Below are 22,386 nucleotides of genomic sequence, written 5' to 3'. Positions count from 1 at the left end.
TTTCTTAGCCTCTCTGTGTTGTATTCCTTCCTCTCAGGTGTGGGGTAGGGCGCTTTCTGGATTAAGGATCTTTTGACCCACAATCAGTTTATAGTCTTGCCTTGGGCAGGTAAAAGGAGGACGGGAGAAAGAAAGAGAGATTCTATTTCCTAAGGTCTTAAGTGCCCCAACATTATAACAAGGACTATGGGAGATAGAGGTCAGGAACCATGGACAAAAAAACAGTATATATCATAACATCATAGCCACTAAAACTTTGTTTTTGTTTGTTTGAGACAGAGTCTCACTCTGTCGCCCAGGCTGGAGTGCAGTGGCATGATCACAGCTCACTGCAGCCTCTACCTCCCAGGTGCAAGAGCTCCTCCCTACTCAGCTTCCTGACTAGCTGGGATTACGGGTGTCCACCACCACAACTGCCTAATTTTAAATTTTTTGTAGAGATGAGGTCTCCCTATGTTGCTTAGGCTGGTCTCCAACTCCTAACCTCAAGTGACCCTCTCATCTCAGCCTACAAAAGTGCTGGGATTACTGCAGGTGCCATCGTAGCCAGAGGCCCTAAAACATTTTTGATTAATACACATGTGCACTGAGAGAAGATAAAATCACTCAAGACAAAAAAAGGATGGGGCCAGGAATTGAGAACAAATTCCAAAAAAACCCCAACATTTAAGGACTAGGTAGAGATTCCCTGTATCTATCACTTATAGATGTTGCCTTATCTGTGTTATCACAGATATCACTAGGCTGTGTTGCCCAGGCTGGCCTCAAACTCCTGAGCTCAAGGGATCCTCTGGCCTCAGCTTCCTAATTAGCTGAGACGATAGGTGTGTACTACTGTGCCTGGCAACTCAGTATGTATTTCTTTTTTTTTTTTTTTTTTTTTACTATTTTTACAAATATTGTTTATTTTAATGAAGCTGGTACAGACAATGTCCATTTAAAACCCATATCCCAGGCCAAAAAGTACAAATAAAATCAAAAAGAGCAGTGTTCTGTTGTATTCATTTCTGCATGTATAGCTTTATTAATTGCTAATGAAAATTAGAACTTTTCTGGAATCTTCTGACAAGATTTTTTTTTTTTTTTTTGGTGAAAGAAAAATATGGAACGCTTCACGAATTTGCGTGTCATCCTTGCGCAGAGGCCATGCTAATCTTCTCTGTATCGTTCCAATTTTAGTATATGTGCTGCCGAAGCGAGCACAAACAAGATTTTTTAAAAATCTTAAAATGCCTTTTCTTCGGTGAAGCCATCTTTGGAGTTAGTCATTACTCTCACCTTATCTGTCATCTTGACTTCAACCTGATATTCCTCTTCTTTTGGTTCAGACCCTCAAATTTTAAAAGTAGCTTCAAGTTAAAGAAAGGTCATTTTTCCACAGTTCAGTTCTCTGAAAAACTTCCATCTCCCACTGAAAGTCACAGTCCAGGAGTGAAGCAATCACATGCTAGAACATCAGGGCCAATTGGAAAGTCATTATGAACACTTGCATTGGTCGATCTTATTTATCGCCACAAGCTTGAAAATGCAATGTCCTGAAAAAGGTGGCCTCTCTGTGCACACGTAATTTTTAAAAAGGAGAGGGTAATATGAAGGGGACTGAGGCTTGATCACCAAAAATCAGCACGATGAAAACAAACAATAATGAGTAATGAGCACTAGAATTCAAATTACCAGATGTTTCAAAGAGATGGGTGCCAGTTTTCAATTCCGTTTTGAACACCACATTATAAAAGAACTATTTTTAAAAATAAAAAAGGATTGAGGGAAAAGAAAAAAAATAAAAAGAATATCTAAACTGTTGAATAACCCCCCGTTTGTTCCTGATAAACTTCAATCACATCTTCTTCCTCCATCCCCAGTTCTTTTGGAGTATGATTATCAGCAATTCTCTGACCCTCAAAGAGAAACCTGAGTGAATTCATTGGAACGCCCTGTCTTTGACAGTATGATTCTTTGAGTTTCTTGAGATGTGTTGTCATTTTCACTTTGAAGTGAATCTCACTGCTATCCTGTCCAATGACTTTGAGTTTAATATATTCACCTTCCTTCTTATCCCCCAAGTCCTCAGTTGAAGGTTTTGCCTCCTGGTCAGACATGATGACGGTGGCTTCACCCAGGGGTCTCCGCACAGCAGCGGCCTTGGGTAGGCAGAACCTCCCTCAGTATGTATTTCTAAAAGATAAAGACTCTTTTAAGGCCGGGTGCAGTGGCTCATGCCTATAATCCCAGCACTTTGGGAGGCTGAGGCAGATAGATCCCTTGAGTCCAGGAGTTCAAGAAGAGGCTGGGCAACATGAAGAAATCCTGTTTCTACAAAAAATACAAAAACTAGCTGGGCATGTTGGTGTATACCTGTAGTCCCAGCTACTTGAGAGGCTGAGATGGGAGGATCACCTGAGTCCAGGGAGGTTGAGGCTGCAGTGAGATTGCACTATTGCAGTCCAGCCTGGGTGACAGAGTGAGACCCTGTCTCAAAACAACAACAAAAGACTCATCTAAAAAATTATAACCACAATATAATTATCATACTAAAACATTAATATTTAGTATCATGAATTTACAAATTCTTGAATTGTACTGTAATTTAATTCAGTTGGTTTGAGTCAGGATCCAAACAAGATTCACACATTGCAATTAGTTATGTTTCTTACATCCCCTTTAGTCCTAAGTTAACCACCTCTTTTTTACCTTTACATTTTTTTTTCAAAGAAACTGAAGTATTTTTTCCAGTAAAATTTCTTGTAGTCTAGATTTTGCTGATTATATCCCTGCAATGTTATTTAACATTCTGTATTCCCTCTAATTGCTGTAGGCTGGTAGTTAAGTCTGGATAGTTGAACAATTGATAATATGCATACTTAATTTTTTAAAATCAAGCCTTTATAGATAGCGTTTTGTACTTCTATTGTAACACTTTGGGAAGCACACGATTTCTGGAGGTCTTTCTTTTGTGAGATTAAAGCTGTTCAGTGGGCTCAAATGTTGTCTATAACAAAGTTCCTCATCTGCTTTTCACCTAATCGTTTCAGCAGCCATTGATGATCATCCACTAGATCAGAAGTTCATGGCACCTTTAGTGTCTGAATAATTTTTTCTCAGTTCCCATAGGTCAAAAGAAGTACCTAACATTTCTGTTTATTAAGTAGTTAGGGTCGAACAAATTAATATTAGGTTGGTGCAAAAGTAATTATGGTTTTTGCTATTACTTTTAACATATGTATTTATGTCCTAGTAACTTGGTAGTGACTTTAACATATACACATAAATTGAAAGAAAGAATAATACTTTAATTTCATCCTTAAATAACCACATTCGCTTACTAATGGGATGTTTATACCTCTTGGGTACCTCATAATTTCTGAAACCTTGAAATCAGGTGGGACACCACTATCCTCATTTCCTGTTTGTAACTGGATTCTGCACAACGCTTTCTTGAGACCATATCTACCACTGAAAACCTGACTGCAAAGATAGGTTAGTCAAAAGAATGTAATTTGCTCTAATGTTGAAACTTTGAATTACCTCAAGCTGGTAGTTCACATGGCTTCTGACAGATGTCACTGTTGTTTCCTCAGAAATTTAAAATACCCTGTGATGTCCCTGTGAGTTTGTAATAGTGCCCTCACAGTTTGGGCACTGGAGGTCATTGGCCATTCTTCTCCTGGACTAGAGCAAGGATTGGCAAACTTTTTCTGTAAACAGCCCAGTGATAAATATTTTAGGCCCAATAGCCATGTGGTCTCTGTCATAACTACTAAATTCTGCCTTTATGGTGTGAATGCAACCAGTATCGACAATATGTAAACAACTGGGGTGACGGCTGCCATGATTTGAATGCGTGTTACCTCCAAAATTCAGTGGGGCCTTTTTAGGAAGTGATGCTTATGAGAGCTATGCTCTCACGAATGTAGTAGGGCATTTATAAAAGGGCTTGAGAGAGTAGGTTTGCTCTCTTTACTCTTCTGCCATGTGAGGACACAGTGTTCTTCCCCTCCAGAGGATGCAGCAACGCGTTGCCATCTTGGAACTGGAAACTGAGCCCTCACCAGACACTGATCCTGCTGGTGCCTTAATCTTGGACTCCCAGCCTCTAGAACTGTGAGAAGTAAGTTTATGTTCTTTATAAATTACCCAGTCTCAGGTATTTTTGTTATAATAAGCACAAACGGGCCAACACAACTGTATTCCAGTTTATTTACAGCCACAGGTGTTGGGCTAGGTTTGTCCTGAGGACCTTGGTTTCCCAATCCCTGGCCTAGAAAATAGAGAGGAATTTTTCGTTTATTAGCTGGAATTCTTCTAAGGAGAAGAATTTTCCCTCAACAGTTTGATTACTCCAAGATGAAGTGTGCTTAGGAAATGTAGTATAAACATTTGATTCTTTCTTTTTTTGGGGGTGGTGGGGGGACGGAGTCTCGCTCTGTTTCCCAGACTGGAGTGCAGTGGCACAATCTTAGCTCACTTGCAACCACCGCCTCCTGGGTTCAAATGATTCTTCTGCCTCAGCTTCCCGAGTAGCTGGGACTACAGGTGCATGCCACCACACCCAGCTAATTTTTGTATTTTTAGTAGAGACGGGATTTCAGCATATTGGCCAGGCTGGTCTTGAACTCCTGACCTTGTAATCCACCTGCCTCAGTCTCCCAAAGTGCTGGGATTACAGGCATGAGCAACTGCACCTGGCCGCTTCTTTCTTTTTACTAGTTTTCAAGATTGGTTGATTCCCTAGCATCCAGCAAAGGTGGCCAATAAGGTATTTGGGTTTTGACTTGGACTATTTTTTGCATCGTTAATGATGAAGTCATAAAATTTTAAAATATCTTTGATATGTTTTTGTCATTTGAAAATATTTTCTTTAATTTGAAATAACTTCAAACTTGTAAAAATTTTTGCAAAGATAGCACAAAGAATTCCCATATACTTTTCACCCAGAGTTACCCATTGTTATCATTTTGCCATATTTGTTTTATTATTCTCTCCCTTCTTCACCCCTCCTGGCTTTCTCTCTCTCTCTCTCTCTCATACAGTTTTTCCTAAACCACTTGAGATTAAGTTGCAGACAATATGCCTCTGCCCTTAAATTCTTCGGTGTATATTTCCTAAAAACAAGGATGTTCACAGTACAGTTATTACAATTAGATCATTTTTATTGACACAGTGCTCTTATTTAATCTATAAACCTAATTCAAATTTCACCAATTGTTCCAATAGTGTCCTTTATAGCATTCTTTTTTTCTCATCCAGCATCCAACCCAGGATTAATCATGCATTTAGTCTTCATGTCTCTTTAGGCTCCTTTAATCTGAATTAATTCCTTAGCCTTTCTTTGTCTTTCATGACATTGACATTTTTGAAGAGTATAGGCTATTTGGTAGAATGTCCCTTAATTAGAATCTATCGCAAGTTTCCTCATGATGAGGTTCAAGTTAAACATTTCTGGCAGAAATAGCACATGAGTATTACAGTGTCTTTCTTACTGCATTACATCTGGAGGCATATGATGCGTATTGATCATCATTGATAGCTAGTCTCCAAGTTCTTCAGTGAACTATGTCCCCAGTTTTCATGGCCTTATGTTGTTGCCTCTCCTGGAATCTGGACTGGCCCAATGACTTTCTTTTAACTAATCGAATGTGGCAGATGTGATCGTTTTTTCTTCTACTAGATCTGAAGAAGCCTTGCAGCTTCTGCCTTGGTCTCTTGGAATTTTGTCCTTGCAATGTTTGCTTGGTTGGAATGCTCACTCTGGGGGTAAGCCACCAACATAAGAAGTCTGACTGAGACCACCAACTGTGAGGAAGCCCAAGCTAGCCACTTGGAGAGAGAGAGATGCCTGGCCAGCACCCAACTGTTCCAGGTATCCCAGCCACCAGATAGCTCAAGAAAGAAGCCATCTTGAATGTTAAATAAATTGATATCAAACTTTAAGATGAATCAAGTCCCAGCCAACATCTGATGTAATTCCATGACAGATCCCAACTGAGCCCCCTCAATCAACAGAACCAAGAAAGTTAATAATAGTTTTAAGCCACCAAATTTTGGAGTAGTTTGTTATGCAGCAGTAGATCACCAGAACAGTACTACTAACTTTGGTCACTTGGTTAAGATAGTATCTTCCAGGTTTCTCCACTGTACAGTTATTATTTTTTCTTTATAATTGATAACTAATTCATGGGGAGACACTATATAAGACCTTATTAATGTCCTTTTTTCATCAAACTTTCAGCTGCTAGTTTTAGTAAGCCAGAATCAAATATTAGTATGATAGTTGCAAAATGGTAACTAAAAAGCTCCTCTATTAGTTCTTCTACATTTGTTAGCTAGCATTCTACTGTAAGAAAGAGATTTGCTGGCCGGGAAATCCCTTTGCACCTGGCCTAGCACACGTTCTTATCCTTTGCTGGTTCCCTCTTTTCTTTCCATTTTATTAATTTTGGTTTATCCTTCTAATAAAAATGAGCAAATATGTCTTTGTAGATATAAGCTAGCATACTGGACACACTACTCTGGTTTTTTTCCAATAATATATCCTGGCAATCACTCCATAGCAGTGTATAGAGATAATCCTCTTTTCTTTTAATAATGGCAAAGTGTTCCATTGGTAGATGTTTTGCCCTGCTATTGAGGAAGTTTTTGGTTGTTTTCAGCCTTTAGCTTTTGGTTCTGCAGTGAATAACTTTGTGTAAAATCCTTTTGTATTTTTTGCCAGTGTATCTCTGAGATAACTTCCAGATGGAAGTTTGCTGGATCAAAGGGTAAATGCATGTGTAATTTTGCTAGATATTGTCAAATTTCCTTCCCTCAGGGTTATGCCATGGTGCATTCCCAAGAGTAATGTGAGTGCCTATTACTTTACAGCTTTCTAACAGAGTGCATTATCAAACATTTGCCATTCGAATAGGTGAAAAATTGTTTCTCAGTGTAGTTTTCATTTGCATTGCTCTTAAAACGAAGTTGAGATTTTCTTTATTTATTTAAGGACTATTTGCTTTTCTTCTTCTGTGAACTCTTTGTTTATATCTCTTGCCCATTTTTCTTGAGATCTGTTAATCTTTTTCTTTTTTACTTTTAGAAGCTCTCCATATTATAGATCTTAATCTTTTTACTGGATGTATGTTGAAATATATATTTCTCCAGCTTATCATTTGTCTTTTGGCTTTCTTATAGTTATTTTTTGCTATGAAGTTTTATTTTTTAACCTTTACTTAGTCATATTACATACAATTATTCCTTCAGGATTTTAAATCATAGGTAGACAAGTTTTTGCAAGTACAGAAGAGTTCATCAGTGTTTTCTTCTAGTTTTTGCATAGTATTTTTGTTCTTATATGTGAATTTCTTACTCTGTATAATGTGAGAAACAGGTCAGATTTTGTCTTTTTCCATATGGCTATCTAGTTACATATAGAGTATTTTCATAAAGAAGTGGTCAACGGTGTCACTGACTGCTAAGAGGTCCCCTAGGTTAAAAACTGAAAACTGCTGGTAGGGTAACAAGGAGGTCAATGTGACCTTGCCAGTAGCAATTTCAATAAAGCAATGAGACAGAAGTCAGATTACAGTGGATTGAGGATTGAAAGGTGAGGAAGTAGAAGGAACAAGTGTAGATAACTCCTTGTGAGGTCCTAAATTGATAGTCTTTTTGTTAGGCACTCTATAAAAGTTTCAGAACTCCAAAAGACAGATTTCAGGCAAAGAAGTTTTCCAATAAAACCTCTGTATCAGTCAGGGACCAATCAGGCAAGTAGAAACAATTCTAAGTATTTTAAATAGAGGGAATTTAACCTTTGTGAGAATTGGAATGATGCCGCATATGAGTAGATGCAGCTGTGCAGGTGCCCGGCTTGTTCAGTAGAGAGCAGGCAGGGAGGGTTCAGCTATTTCTTGCCTTTTGGTTTGGTGCCTTTTTGCAGGATACAAGCTCCATATCTGTATCTGATGACCCTGGTTATCCCCATTTTACAGAGAAAGATTAAATAATTTGCCCAAGGTCATATGGCTAATAAATGAACAATCAGAGATTACCAATGTTGAATTCACAGCCAGTTGCTGGTGACTTTCCTCCTATTTGAAAGCTGTAATCCTTCAGTCTTGAGAGAGGCAGACAAAAAGAGATTCATTCCTGGCCAAGGTTCATGGACAGGGTCTGGTCACTACTTCTCCTCCTAGGGTACTATGCTTTCCTAGTGACTCTTCACTAAATTCCATAGTTCACTGGTAAACTACTGTTCTGTGACAAAGGGCCAATAAGACCCCTTAGTCTAAGGAAGTATTGTCCAAGGTAACCTGACACAGTATTTGACTTTTATCCTTCACTTACTTTAAGCTCTCATTAAACACACTGATAACAGAGTTTAGGTGCCACAGATTGTGTTATGTCATCTAGGAAGGCTGGTTGATTGCAAACAGGACCTCTCAGGAACACTAGTTAAGCTCAAACAAGACTGATTTCTAAACCAGAATTTCAATGTATTAATTCATAATAAGGAGCAAGTAAGGCTTGTATGTCTTATTTATGGCACCTCCTTTCCCAGTATCCAATCACTAGGGAAGTTGAGTGATTAGTCAAGAAGTTGCTAGGTAAGCATGGAATCAGAACAGGTGCTGATGAAATATCTTTACTCATAATAGAGAACACTTCTCTAGTGGCCAGCCCCCAGATTTAGTCTTTTAAATTTGCACCAGTGTTTCCCAAGCTTCAGTCATTTGAATACCACCTTCATGATTTTACCATTTTTGTATTTTTAGTAGAGACGGGGTTTCACCGTGTTAGCCAGGACAGTCTCGATATCCTGACCTCGTGATCCACCCACCTCAGCCTCCCAACGTGCTGGGATTACATGCGTGAACCACTGCGCCCGGCCCTTAGTTTTCTTAATTTAATAAGTTTTAAAAACAAAACATTTACTTTAGCTTCAGTCTAAGCAATTATATTTCTGAAATCATATTTGCAGTGCTAGTTTTCTAACACATATTACAATAAATATAGGCCGGGCACGGTGGCTCAAGCCTGTAATCCCAGTACTTTGGGAGGCCGAGATGGGCAGATCACGAGGTCAGGAGATCGAGACCATCCTGGCTAACACGGTGAAACCCCGTCTCGACTGAAAAATACAAAAAACTAGCCGGGCGAGGTAGCGGGCGCCTGTCGTCCCAGCTACTCAGGAGGTTGAGGCAGGAGAATGGCCTAAACCCGGGAGGCGGAGCTTGCAGTGAGCTGAGATCCGGCCACTGCACTCCAGCCTGGGAGACAGAGCGAGACTCTGTCTCAAAAAAAAAAAAAAAAAAAAAAAAAAAAAATATATATATATATATATATAAACATTAAAATCACTATCAAAATGAAAATGTCCATGAACTGCTTAAACTCAGTGGTATGTATACCACACCTTAGTAAATATTGCCCTAGCCATTACTGGAAAAATAAAATACAGAAGTTTCTCTGAATCCTGGTTGGTATGCTGAACACCTCTCTCTGTTGAATTTCTTCCTCAGGTGTGTACTAGCATCATTGTACCCATCCCCTCCATTTTGTGTTGATTTTACAGGGCTCCAACCTACAGTATTTTATTCTATTTTAATTTTTTTAGATGGGGTCTCGCTCTGTTGCCCAGGCTGGAGTGCAGTGGTGCAATCTTGGCTCACTGCAACCTATGCCTCCCGGGTTCAAGTGATTCTCATGCCTCAGCCTCCCAAGTTGCCAGGATTACAGATGACCGCCAGCACGCCCAGCTAATTTTTGTATTTTTAGTAGAGGCAGGGTTTCATCATGTTGGCCAGGCTGGTCTTGAACTCCTGACCTCAAGTGATCCACCCACCTCAGCCTCCCAAAGTGCTAGGATTATAGGTATGAGCCACCATGCCCGGCCTCCAACCTACTGTATTTCATATTTTATCTTTAGTATTTGTGATTTTTTGCATAGTATGAGATTCTCAAATATTTGTGTACCTAATATTCTTGAATATTTTCTAACTATTCTCAAATATTTATAGTACCTAAGAATGAACGTATACTCTACCATTTGAGGTGATCAATTTTGGCCTACTGGTGGATTAAAATAATTTTTAACAGTGTTGACATGGCACTAGGCACAATCCACATCAATAAAAAATCATTATTTGAATAAGATGAAGATAATGCTGAAAAGATAAAAAGACTAAAATATCAGTTCTCTTTATTTGTATTAACTTTGAGAATTTAGTGTTTCAAAAGTGTGAAGGGTCTTAACTACAAACTTTGATTTAAAACTGAGACTTCTTTGAGGAAATTGTCTTGCTTTAATCAATCCTTCTAATTATGGGATTTAGAGAATTTGGAGGAACTGTATACAATAAAGTTTTTTTCACCTAAGCTTTCTAGTTAATCATTAGACACAGCAGTCTTAAGATTTTAAATTCCAGTTGCCACTGCCATTCTTTCCACTAGAATGTTCCTTGAGATATGGGCCAATTTTACTTAACACCTAGCCTGGTACCTGGTGTACAGTAGGTGCTCATTTAAGGCTTATTTTGCAACTAAGTGAATTCCTACCTTTTCTCTATGTTACAGAACATCACTAACACTAACTTAAGATCCATAAGGGGGAATCAGAAAATAGAATATTAGCTTCACTTTCTTGGAACACACATGAAGAAGCAAATCTTTACAAAACTATCTTTTTTCACTATTCATGGTCAATATTTAAATTATATTATTTTTATCCACTGCTTATTTATGCTATTGAACTTCATTTCTCATCAGAATTCACTTTTTCTTAACCAAGGATTCCTCTCACACATTATACATGCAGACTTTTTCATTAAGAGTCATTTTATTGCAATACCTGAGAGCAACAAGAATCTGTACTCTCCAAGTGAGTGAACAGCAGAGAATGTTCGCTGTTTTTAAAAAATGTCTTCATTTTAGAAAATTTGCCCAAGTTTTCCATACTTGAAAAAAAAACCCTAGTTGTCATTCTCTCTACATGATTTTATATCTTGCTTTTTCTGCTTAGTAAATGTTTTCCCATAGAATTAAAAATTTTGTAAGAACAATCTCTAATTTGAATGGAATTAAAATACCTTAGAGGACCTGAATACAAATTCAGAACCTTGAAGATTGGTTGCTCTCCTCCACCATGCCTCGAGGGTATGTGATGTGAAAATTTGGTTTAAAAATGGAAATTATTTAAAATGAATTATATCGAACTGTATTTTGGTTTGACCTTTGTTAAATATAATTTTTTTTTTTTTTTTTTTTGCCTAGTCTCGCGATCTCCGCTCACTGCAACCTCCGCCTCCCGGGTTTGAACAAGTGATTCTCCTGCCTCAGCCTCCCAAGGGCGCTTGGCACCACGCCCGGCTAATTTTTTGTATTTTTAGTAGAGACAGGGTTGCACCGTGTTAGCCAGGATGGTCTTGATCTCCTGACCTCGTGATCCACCCGCCTCCGCCTCCCAAAGTGCTGGGATTACAGGCGTGAGCCACTGTGCCCAGCCTAAATATAATCTTTTTTTTTTTTTTTTTTTTTTTTTTTTGAGATGGAGTCTTGCTCATCACCCAGGCTGGAGTGCAGTGGCGTGATCTTGGCTCACTGCAAGCTCCGCCTCCTGGGTTCACGCCATTCTCCTGTCTCAGCCTCCCAAGTAGCTGGGACTACAGGCGCCTGCCAACGCGCCCGGCTAATTTTTTGTATTTTTAGCAGAGACGGGGTTTCACCGTCTTAGCCAGGATGGTCTCGATCTCCTGACCTTGTGATCCACCCGCCTTGGCCTCCCAAAGTGCTGGGATTACAGGCGTGAGCCACCGCGCCCGGCCTAAATATAATCTTTTAAGGTTGGGTGTGGCAGCTTATGGCTGTAATCCCAGCACTCTGGGAGGCTGAGGCAGAAGGCTCACTTGAGGCCAGGAATTGGAGACCAACCTGGGCAACACAGAGAGACTCTTTCTCTACAAATTTTTTTTTTTTTTTTTAATTAGCTGGGCATGGTGGCTCGCCCCTGTAGTCCCAGCTATTTGGGAGGCTGAGGTGGGAGGATCACTTGAGCACAGGAGGTTGAGGTTGCGGTAAGCTGTGATCATGCCAGTGCACTCCCCTCTGGGTGACAGAGTGAGACCTTGTCTCAAAAATAAATAAATAAATAAATAAATTCATTTTAATCACCTTGAGAATAATCTGACAAAGTTTATTGCTAACTAGATAAATCCTGACATACTTGGTGGTGATGGTTCTAGAGATAAAAAGTATAGAGATAAAAAGTATGAACCAAGCCTGAGCCTATTAAGTGCTTCATCCTTTATGTACCAGTATCCAACTGTGTTGCTATTTATGTTCCTGAATGAGATAGGAATTTCTTCAAAGATTCAGAGAAGGGAAAATGACAGAAACAACAACAAAAATGAGAACTACACCTTTTTTTTTTTTTGAGACGGAGTCTTGCTCTGTCACCTAGGCTGGAGTGCAGTGGCACGATCTCGGCTCACTGCAAGCTCCGCCTCCCGGGTTCACGCCATTCTCCTGCCTCAGCCTCCCGAGTAGCTGGGACTACAGGCGCCCGCCACCACGCCTGGCTAATTTTTTATATTTTTAGTAGAGATGGGGTTTCGCCGTGTTAGTCAGGATGGTCTCCATCGCCTGACCTCGTGATCTGCCTGCCTCAGCCTCCCAAAGTGCTGGATTACAGGCATGAGCCATCGCGCCCGGCCTCTGAGAACTACACTTTTAAAACAGCCCATGGTCACGCTTTTTGAAGGGCTGGGGAAAATACTGAGGGATTTTATCTGCTTTGGGGTTGGGGGCTGGGGACAAAACAAGAAAATCTGATTGAAGGCAGCATGAAGTATCAAAATAACCCTTGGCCACTTTGGCTAATGCTTGAAGGAATGTAAACAGGTGGACCACAAATCCAAGCCTTGATGAATGACCTATGCTAGCACAAATTTCCTCCCTTCTTCTGGAGCAGAGCCTGTTTCCTTCCAAAGTGGTGGACCCCTCCAACTCTTACAGGCTTTTTTTTTTCTGTCTCACTCCGTCGCCCAAGTAGAGAGCAATGGCATGATCTCTGCTCATTGCAACCTCTGCCTCCCAGGTTCAAGCGATTCTCCTGCCTCAGCCTCCTGAGTAACTGGGACTACAGGCGCCCGCCACCACACCCGGCTATTTGTAATTTTAGTAGAGACGGGGTTTCGCCATTTTGGCCAGGCTGGTCTCGAACTCATAGCCTCATGTGATCTGCCCGCCTCGGCCTCCCAAAGTGCTGGGATTACAGGCGTGAGCCACCATGCCCAGCCGAGTCTAACTTTCTTTACAACTTCCTGGGGTACCAGCTGGACGGAGTCTCATCCCTGCCCCCCTTACTGGAAGGAAAAGGGAATGCACCTCGTCCATGGGCCTCAGCTCCACTTTGAGGCACCTGGAATCCCCGGATGTGAAGCGAGCCTCTGAAATGCAGAACCCGAGGGGCCAACTGCCCAGGGACTGCGATGGGTAAAATGGGAGAGAGCACCGAAGAGGCCGAGTAGGGAGGGCATTACCCCTTTCCCCTTTTACTATCATTTTTTGTTAGAAAAAAGGCAGGTGGACATCTTTAGCTTGTGGAGCTTGCACAAGGAAAATCCAGAGCGTCTCCAGAATAAGGACCCCACCAGAGAACGTGGACACGAGTGGGCCCTCCGCCAGCCTTGTACCCGCAGGCCCAAAAGACCATTTGGCGAGGAGGCCAGAGCGTCGCCATAGGTACCCGAACGCTAGCGTTTAGGGAATGCGCAGGCTAGAAGTGGAGGCGGGACGCCACTGGACATCTGAGCGATGATTTGCTGGTGGCGCTAGGCACCAGCCAATCGTCAACAGACGCCATTTGTTGTTGGAGCACGCACCTGACGCAGTGGGCGTCTTGCACGTGCAGCCGTTTAAGCCGCGTGGGCGCCTGCGAGGACTTGGGAGAGGAAACAGCGGGGAGGTGAGTGAGCTGCCGTTCTGCGGGAACTGGCCTGAATTCGGTCGTACGGCCTCCCCAGTAACCGGTCTTTGGTCAAAGAGTGGATGGGGTAGGCGGGGTTTCGAAGCCGTCCTTCGGAGTCTTTCTGCCTCAGGGTCTCAAGAGTCTTATGGGTGCCCAAAGTCTGGGCTTGCGGCCTGCAGAGGAGGCAAAGGGGCCTTCTTCCCGGCCTCTACACTGCGTTTTGTCTGAACAGAGATGGTCCTAGTACCATTTGTGTACAAACCCTTCTAGTTGAAGCTGGTTGTCCTTTGTCGGCAGGATTTGGGCGACCCTACCCTTCTTCCCTTCCCCACTAAAATCCAAGGCCTCCCTCTTCACCCAATTGCCACCTCCCCGCCAACTCCCTTACCCCTGCCCCCGCGCACACCAGAAACACCCCAAAGCAAACATCCTGTCCACCTTAGATGTTAATCTTGGGAAGGGAGAAATCTTAAGTAGTTTCTGAAAAAATGTTCCTCTCCCTTAATATTCAGTAAGTCGTTTGGGGACTCTTTGAGGGAGGAGATAAATTCTATGAACAGATTTTTGGGAAAAGCCTAAGTCTCGCTGGGGACATGGTGATTGCTAGAATGACTAGGTAAGAGGTTCAACTAGTTTTTAAAGATAAAAAAGGAGATAAATGCCACCTTTAGATAAGAAGAGACCTAATTCCTTCTTTGGAAAAAGCTTCTGGGGTATCAGCACCTAGTTGGGTAGTTTCGAGAGGTGTATGTGAAACAATGAGTTTATACTTTTAAAGTTATGATTCTGATCTGAGTCCAAATATGCATTTTTTTTTTCTGAATAGAACTTGAAGCCACCATGGGAGATGAAGATTGGGAAGCAGAAATCAACCCTCATATGTCTTCCTATGTTCCCATATTTGAGAAGGTAATAACATTTAAAGTTGAGTTAAGTGCTATGGATTTTATCAAAGTTGAAAATCACTGTGGTGAGAGTTCTAAATTATACAGTCTGTGCCAGTGTTTATCTCCATGTGATTGTTATTAACTATTATATGGGGAGTAAGAGGCAAGCTACGCCTCGTATAGGATACAATAGCTTGAGGCAATTTGATAATTAAAAACTAAAATAGATGTAACAATATTAATGACCTAATTTAAATCTCAATGATTTAGGACTTCTTCAGGTGAAAGCAAACTTGGACAAATGTGGTTGGTATCAGTGAAAGACCCTTGTATGGAAAATTGAAAACAATAATTACGTTTTGGGAGATATTTTGAATTCTGAAAATTGATTTTGTGCAAGGAGGGCTCTCAGAATAAATAATACTAGGCTGATTGAGTTGGTAACGTCAGTTTTTATGAATCTTCAGATCTTTTTTCTTAATGGCATTTGGGGAGTTACGTTGTAATTTAGCAGGGGACAGTGGGGTAAACTTTTTGGGCTTCAGTTCTGACTTGGAAATTGGCTTTAAAAAGATTAATAAAGGTACTTTAAAAGATAAGAGATTATTTTTGCATGTGTTACTTACTTGATGATGTCTCTACAAGTTGATTTTTTTTTTCCCCCTTCAGAATTTCCAGTTTGAGTGTATGTCAGTTCTGACACTTTGATTTCAAGTTTTGCCTTAGTGGAAGTTCTTATTTTAGACAAAAATATAAAATATGCAATCTTTTGTCTTAGTTGAATTTGATCTATATGTGATGTTTATATTAAAATACCCAAAATGCTAATATAAATTTATCATGTTTCTTGTCTTGGAACTTTTTTAAAGAAATAACATATTACCTTTTTTTTTTAATTTTTAAAAATTTTTGTAGAGATGAAGTCTCACTGTATTGCCCAGGCTGGTCTCCAACTCCTGAGTTCAGGCAAAATTCTCAAAGTGTTGGGATTACAGGCGCGAGCCATTGCACCTGGACTATGTTATCTTTTTATAGTTCTCTTCTCATCATAAAAATATTATAGTTTTGGGAAAAGAGGAGAAAGTCACCTACAAATCTTGCCCACTAGACAAGCACTCCTGTTAAATTTTTTAGTCAAGTTTCTTCTGTTTTTTCCAGACATTTTTTGTTTGTTTTTGGTACAGAGTCTTGCTCTGTCACCCAGGCTGGAGTGCAGTCGTGCAATCTGGGCTCACTGCCGCCTCTGCCTTCTGGGTTCAAGCGATTCTCCTGCCTCAGCCTTGCTCAGCTGAGACTACAGGCGCATGCCACCATGCTCAGCTAATTTTTATATTTTTAGTAGAGATGGGGTTTCACCATGTTGGCTAGCCTGGTCTTGAACTCCTGATCTCAGGTGATTCACTCACCTCAGCCTTCCAAAGTGCTGGGATTACAGACGTGAGCCACCATGCCTGGCCGAAACATGTTTTATATAGTTTTGATGATAGTATATAACAGTAATTTTTTTTCTTTTTTTTTTTTGAGATGGAGTTTCACTCTGTTGCCCAGGCTGGAGTGCAGTGGTGCCATCTCGGCTTGCTGTAACTTCTGCCTCCCAGGTTCAAGTGATTCTCCTGGCTCAGCCTCCCAAGTAGCTGGGACTACAGGTGTGTACCACCACACCCAGCTAATTTTTTTTTTTTTTTTTTTTTTTTTTTTTTTTGTATTTTTAGTAGACGCAGGGTTTCACTATATTGGCCAGGCTGGTCTCAAACTCTTGACCTCAGGTGATCCTCCCACTTTGGCCTCCCAAAGTGCCGGGATTACAGGCATGGGCCACCACATCCAGCCATATGATAGTAACTTTTGAATCCATCTTTTTTCACACCTCAGCACTAACTATTCCGTATTACAACTTCTGTAGGAATTTCAGTGGTGTTAACTTCTCACTCTGGTATTGTCATTAATGTTTACATCTTATTTGTTTTAATTTGGTAATTTTTTTCAAAAATGGAATTACTTGTTCAGAGGACAGTTTTTATAGTTCTTTTACCTCCTTGTTCTCAATAGATTTGTTATAATACAAAGTTTAATTCACAGATACATACTTTATTCCCCCTGGTTTTAATAGCCAGGGGGAATAAAGTTTTGTCTTCATGAAGTGTTTAAGCAGCACGCTGCACTGTAGCATGTTGTGCATATTTATTGCATTGGGTTTCTGAAATTAAGGATGACTGTCAAATCTTTCAGATTTACCTTTTTGGGATTTTTATGCTATTCAATAACATAGTTTCTTCACATTGGGAAGACTAAATTGAATATGTTGACAAGTCTACCTTATGATGCTTAATACATTTGTGTTGGGTGAATTTGTAGTATATCTTTTGCATTTGTCTGCGAACTTAACACCTGGTGTTGTGCTGGTTGTGCCATTAGTTCTTGGGCTTAGTTGACTCAAAAGAACATGGTGCATTCAGGATCTTTATTTGCCTTCCTAGGTTGAATAAAAAGTGCAGAGATGGGCACGTGCAGTGGCTCATGCCTGTAATCCCAGCACTTTGGGAGGCTGAGACAGCCAGATCACTTGAGGCCAGGAGTTCAAGACCAGCCGGGCCAATGCAGCAAAACCCCTTCTCTACTAAAAATACAAAAAATTAGCTGGGCGTGGTGGCACGCGCCAGTAGCCTCAGCTACTCAGGAGGCTGAGGCAGGAGAATCGCTTGAAATCGGAAGGTAGAGATTGCAGTGAGCTGAGACTGGGTAGCTGCACTCCAGCCTAGGCAATGGAGCAAGACTCTGTCTCAAAAAAAAAAAAAAAAAAAAAAAAAAAAATGCAGAAACTAGAGATGAATACCTTACATCTTTATGTAGAAGAAATCTACAGTCTTTTATTCCATTTCTTTTAAATATACCATTTTGATTTGTTTTTCTAACTGAATTTGGTTTTCAAGAAAAAGCTGGCCTTCTCTTTTAAATTTATAGCGGTTTTGTCTGTGATGATCCTTTTCTGAGTGCTTCTCAGGAACTTTATTTGGAGACTTAATATTGACATACGCTTATATAATTTTGAAATAATATGTCATTGTTCTAGTAGAACTGATAGAATTTTAGGTAGAACTTCTCAATTCTAGATTTTAAAGTGATTGTACCACCTGGGGATAGAATAGCGAAAGATGTGAAGTTAAGAAAGATTTGATAATCTGGCAATTATATAGTCCAGAAAGCTCAACAGTTAGGCATTTGCGCATTGCTTGCAGGCTTATTGGGGTGAGTGTTAGAATGGATGGGTATGGTGAGTGTATTAGATAATTCCGTTGCTTACTTACTAGCTGTAAGGCTTCTTGTTAACTGACCATGAAAGTAAGCCAGTATAGTGATCACTTCTGTCAGATCTATTTGCCATTTTTGTGGCACATTTCAGAAGGCAAAATCTCTTGTGGTTAAAGTGGAAACAGTAATTGAGTAATTAGACCATCCACAATTATAATTTTATTAAGCAGCAGTAGCAATGTTAGTAATAATTGTTGAGATTAGAAAATAAACGTATTATGATATGCCAAAATTGAAAATAAGAATACTGGTGAAAAAAATGTGTTCATCAAAATGCCCTTTTTATTTGTAGCTGCATATGAGAACCCTTATGTGTTAAACATTTGAAATATCTAAATTGGTGCCTTTGGGTGGTTTGAGAGATAATAATGGTTTACAGCTAAGTATTTTAAGAGGTAAGCTAATGACAAGACCTATGATTCATTCAGCATATCTTTGAGTTCTAGTAGGTGATGGAGAGATAGTGGTGAACATAAGGTATTTGCTGTTACATTGTATTTTACTGGAGAAGACAGAATAAGCGTGTTTGAAAACCAAATAATTATAGTGAAAAGTACTATAAAAATTAGAGAAATGTGTGTGTGAGACTGGTGTGGGATGGATTTAGTTGGAGAGGGAAGGCTTCTCTGAGACAGTGACTCATGAGCCTGAGACTTAAAGGAGTCCCAGCAGGACATCATGTGCAAAGGTTCTCAAGGAACCTTTGAGAAGGAGGAGGGAACAACCTTGGGGTATTAGGGCAATAAGAAGGCCAATGTATTAATTTTCTGTGGCTGCTATAACAAATTAACACAAACTGGGTAACTTAAAGCAACATAAATTTATTCTTATAGTTCTGGAAGCCTGAAGTTAAAAATCAAGGTGTCAGCAGGGTTGCCCTTTCTCTGGAGGTTCTTGGACAGAATCTTTGCTTCTTCTAGCTTCTAGTGGCTATAGGCATTCCTTGGCTTGTGGCTGCGTATCTCTTGGCTCTGTCTTCACATTGCCGCCTCCTTTGTGGGTCTTTGTGTTATCTCCCTCTACCTCTCTGTTATAAGGACACTTGTGATGGCAATTAGGACTCATGCTGATAATCCAGGGTAATCTCATCTCAAAATCTTTTAACTTAATTTCATCTGCTGTGACCCCTTTTCTCCTTTTTCTCCTTTCTTTCTTTCTTTTTTTTTTTTTTTTTTTTGAAAAAGAGACAGTTTCTGTCACCCAGGCTGGAGTGCAGTGGTGCAAGTCTCGGCTCTCTGCAACCTCCACCTCCTGGGTTCAAGCGATTCTCCTGCCTCAGTCTCCTGAGTCGCTGGGATTACAGGCGCCCGCCACCATGCCTGGTTAATTTTTGTATTTTTAGTAGAGATGGGATTACACCATGTTGGACAGCCTGGTCTTGAACTCCTGACTTCAGGTGATCTGGTTGCCTCGGCCTCCCAAAGTTTTGGAATTACAGGTGTGAGCCACCGCGCCCAGCTGCTTAAGGTTTTTCATGATAAAATTCTGTTGGAAATTATTTTTGATGTCTTTTTTCAAAATTCATCTTGGAATTTGTAAGTTGGATGTATGTGGGATATTAAGTTCCATAGCTTGAAGAGTAACAATAAGTGTTTCAGTTCTTTAGTGTAAGAGTGTTTTCTAACACTTGTAAAACCAGTCTTTTTTTTTGTTTTTGTTTTTTTGGCTCTATTCACTCTAGTACGTTGAGCATTGCAAACAAGAAAAAAGTCTTCAGATTTTGAATATAAAATATTGAATAATTGTTCTTGTTTTAATGTCTGCGGTAGTAATAAACTGGAACTTTTTTTTTTTTTTTACTGTAGCAATTACCAAAACCCCAAGGCATTTCAAGTATGTTGTTGTCTTTGTGCTCTTCATGATGACTCAGAAAAATGTTTGGACGACTCTTGAGCTTTTTTAAAGTAGTTTTAAAAGTCAGTGTCTTTGTGAAAGAAATTGTAGCAAATAGATGTTACCTAAAGATGCCTACCTTGGTGCATTCTCTCTAGGTTTGGGATTTAGTTAAAAGAACTTATTTGAAGGAACATTTTAACTGTTGTAATATAGTCAGTTGATTAAGAGATCATCTGTAGATTTCCTTTCATTCTGAAATTATTAAATTCTGATTGTCATGTGCAAGAATTTCAGAGCTCTATTCTGAACTTTTGCCATAATTAAAGGAAGTTTATGTGAGAAGGAGTAAAGCTGTGGATTGACACCCTAAGAGTTAGAAGTGAGAAAAAAATTTACTCAAATTGTCCTTAATCTAGAGCTGTCCAGAGAAATGTTGGAAGTTTCCAAAATTAACCTGCATTCAGCTATTGATTTTATAACAAGTTGAATTTTCTAAATCCAGCAGTAATTCGACCACTGCTAATGTAATGCTTGTGTGTTAATAGTAAATAATTTTCTTTAGCCTAAAGTAGGGAAAGTGGAACAGTTAGTATTTCAGAGCAAAGACAGTCTTCAGCTACTGCTGTGGCAAATTTGATTAAAATTAACCATGAATATTCTGATGCTAATAGCTGAGGATATACCTTTTCATTGTAGTTGTAGTGCAGTGGCAGGTTGCATATATAAATTGTTTTCAGTCCATAAGTGAATGTACTTTACAGTGAATCTTTTTTTTTTTTTTTTTTTGAGACGGTGTGAGACAGTGTTTTGCTCTTGTTGCCCAGGCTAGAGTGCAGTGGCACGATCTTGGCTCACCACAACCTCTGCCTCCTGGGTTCAAGCGATTCTTCTGCCTCAGCCTCCTGAGTAGCTGGGATTACAGGTGCCCGCCACCATGCCCGGCTAATTTTGTATTTTTAGTAGAGGTGGAGGTTTCTCCATGTTGGTCAGGCTGGTCTTGAACTGCTGACCTCAGGTGATCCGCCCACCTCGGCCTCCCAAAGTACAGGTGTGAGCCACTGAGCCCGGCCAGTGAATTCCTTTTTAAAACATGAGAGTACCATTAATTGGTTTCACTATAAATGCAGTAGAGGTTTTAAAAATTTCTGTAGTACTTTTCTAGAACAAAGATTAGTGTTAAATCACTAATACTCTGTAGTATTGATGAATATACTGTAATATATGGAACTCAGCACCCAGTAGTGTATATTGACCAGTGTTGGTTTATTCATGTATTTCTTTGTCAGATTTATAATGATATTTTATTATATTTTCTTTTCTATTTTTATTTTTTGAGACAGGGTCTTATTCTGTTACCCGGCTGAAATGAGTGGTGTGATCTTGGCTCACTTCAACCTCTGCCTCACAGGCACAAGTGAACCTCCCACCTCAGCCTCCCAAGTAGCTGGGGCTACAGGCTCATGCCACCACACCTGGCTAACTTTTTGTATTTTTAGTAGAGCTAGGGTTTCGCCATGTTGCCCAGGCTGGTCTTGAACTCCTGGGCTCAAGTGACCCTCCTGCCTCAGCCTCCCACAGTGCTGGGATTACATGCGAGAGCCACCACACCCATCCTGATTGTACTTTTCAGGAATATGGGTGACTTAAATGACTAAACTTTTATTTTAAGTCAGGTGTCAGCAAACCCTTTCTATAAAGGGCCAGATAATAAATAATTTAGACCTTATAGGCCTTACTTGTCTGTCACAACTTTGCTGTTGTAATGCTCCAATACTGTTTACAGAATCAGGTGGCCCACCAGATTTGGTCTGTGGCTGTAGTTTTCTGACCACTGTTCTAGTGATATATATTAGTACTATATATACAATGTTAAAGTGAAGATGTCTTGGAATAATTAGTAAAGGAACATCCAGTGATTTAGAAAACCTTACAGTATGTCATTATTTTGTTCTGAACAAAGCCCAATTGTTACAATTTTCTAGTATTTGTGAAATAAATGACACATTTGTATTCAAAGTAGGAAACTAGTCTTTTCTTTCTTCCTTCTTACAGGATAGGTATTCTTCTGGAGAAAATGGAGACAATTTTAACAGGACTCCAACTTCATCATCAGGTATGTGTTATGTTTGGAAAACGGTAAAACCCTTTTTAGTTTAAGGGTTTCATCTAATGAATGAAGAGCAGCAGACTAGTAGACATCTTGTAGAGGGTGTTTTAAAAAATTTCTTAGTGAAAGTTCCTTCTGATTTGGATATTGTGGAATGGGGGTACTTCTAGTTAGAGGAATTGAGAGAGGGGAAAGTATAGACTGTATTATTTGATTTAATGGGTTACTATAAAACGTTTGCCCAACTTGGAAGTTGCACATTCAGCTTCCAGGCTGCTAGGGTATCATCATCATCAGGGTTCCTG

At 40.0% G+C, this 22,386-nt stretch overlaps 1 protein-coding gene, 1 non-coding gene and 1 pseudogene across 5 annotated transcripts in view; 1 reads left to right on the top strand and 2 right to left on the bottom strand.

Moving 5' to 3' along the window:
* Positions 1 to 1,096: 1,096 nt before the first annotated feature.
* LOC115896580 lies at positions 1,097 to 1,203 on the bottom strand. Its single transcript, XR_004056500.1, has one exon. It is a non-coding gene; the product is annotated as a U6 spliceosomal RNA (small nuclear RNA).
* A 15-nt stretch (positions 1,204 to 1,218) lies between these two features.
* On the bottom strand, positions 1,219 to 2,160 carry LOC104680484 (annotated as a pseudogene). Its single transcript, XR_750468.2, has one exon. The product of XR_750468.2 is annotated as a small ubiquitin-related modifier 1 pseudogene (transcript).
* Positions 2,161 to 13,854: 11,694 nt separating this feature from the next.
* The window catches only part of DDX4 (DEAD-box helicase 4), a 79,113-nt gene continuing 70,581 nt past the window's right edge, over positions 13,855 to 22,386 (top strand). For 2 of the 3 annotated variants that reach the window (XM_010386466.1, XM_010386467.1), the window contains exons 1-3: positions 13,855 to 13,939; positions 14,769 to 14,851; positions 22,027 to 22,087. In XM_010386466.1, coding sequence (XP_010384768.1) covers positions 14,783 to 14,851; positions 22,027 to 22,087 — 130 coding nt within the window. In that variant the 5' untranslated portion in view covers positions 13,855 to 13,939; positions 14,769 to 14,782. The remainder of the gene's footprint in view (positions 13,940 to 14,768; positions 14,852 to 22,026; positions 22,088 to 22,386) is intronic. The other variant, XM_010386465.2, reaches the window with a different exon arrangement.

The sequence above is a fragment of the Rhinopithecus roxellana genome, chromosome 3 (assembly GCF_007565055.1).
Source record: "Rhinopithecus roxellana isolate Shanxi Qingling chromosome 3, ASM756505v1, whole genome shotgun sequence".
Taxonomy (NCBI): Eukaryota; Metazoa; Chordata; class Mammalia; order Primates; family Cercopithecidae; genus Rhinopithecus; species Rhinopithecus roxellana.
The sequence above is the reverse complement of the archived record's forward strand: the minus strand, read 5'-3'. Positions and strand labels throughout refer to the sequence as shown.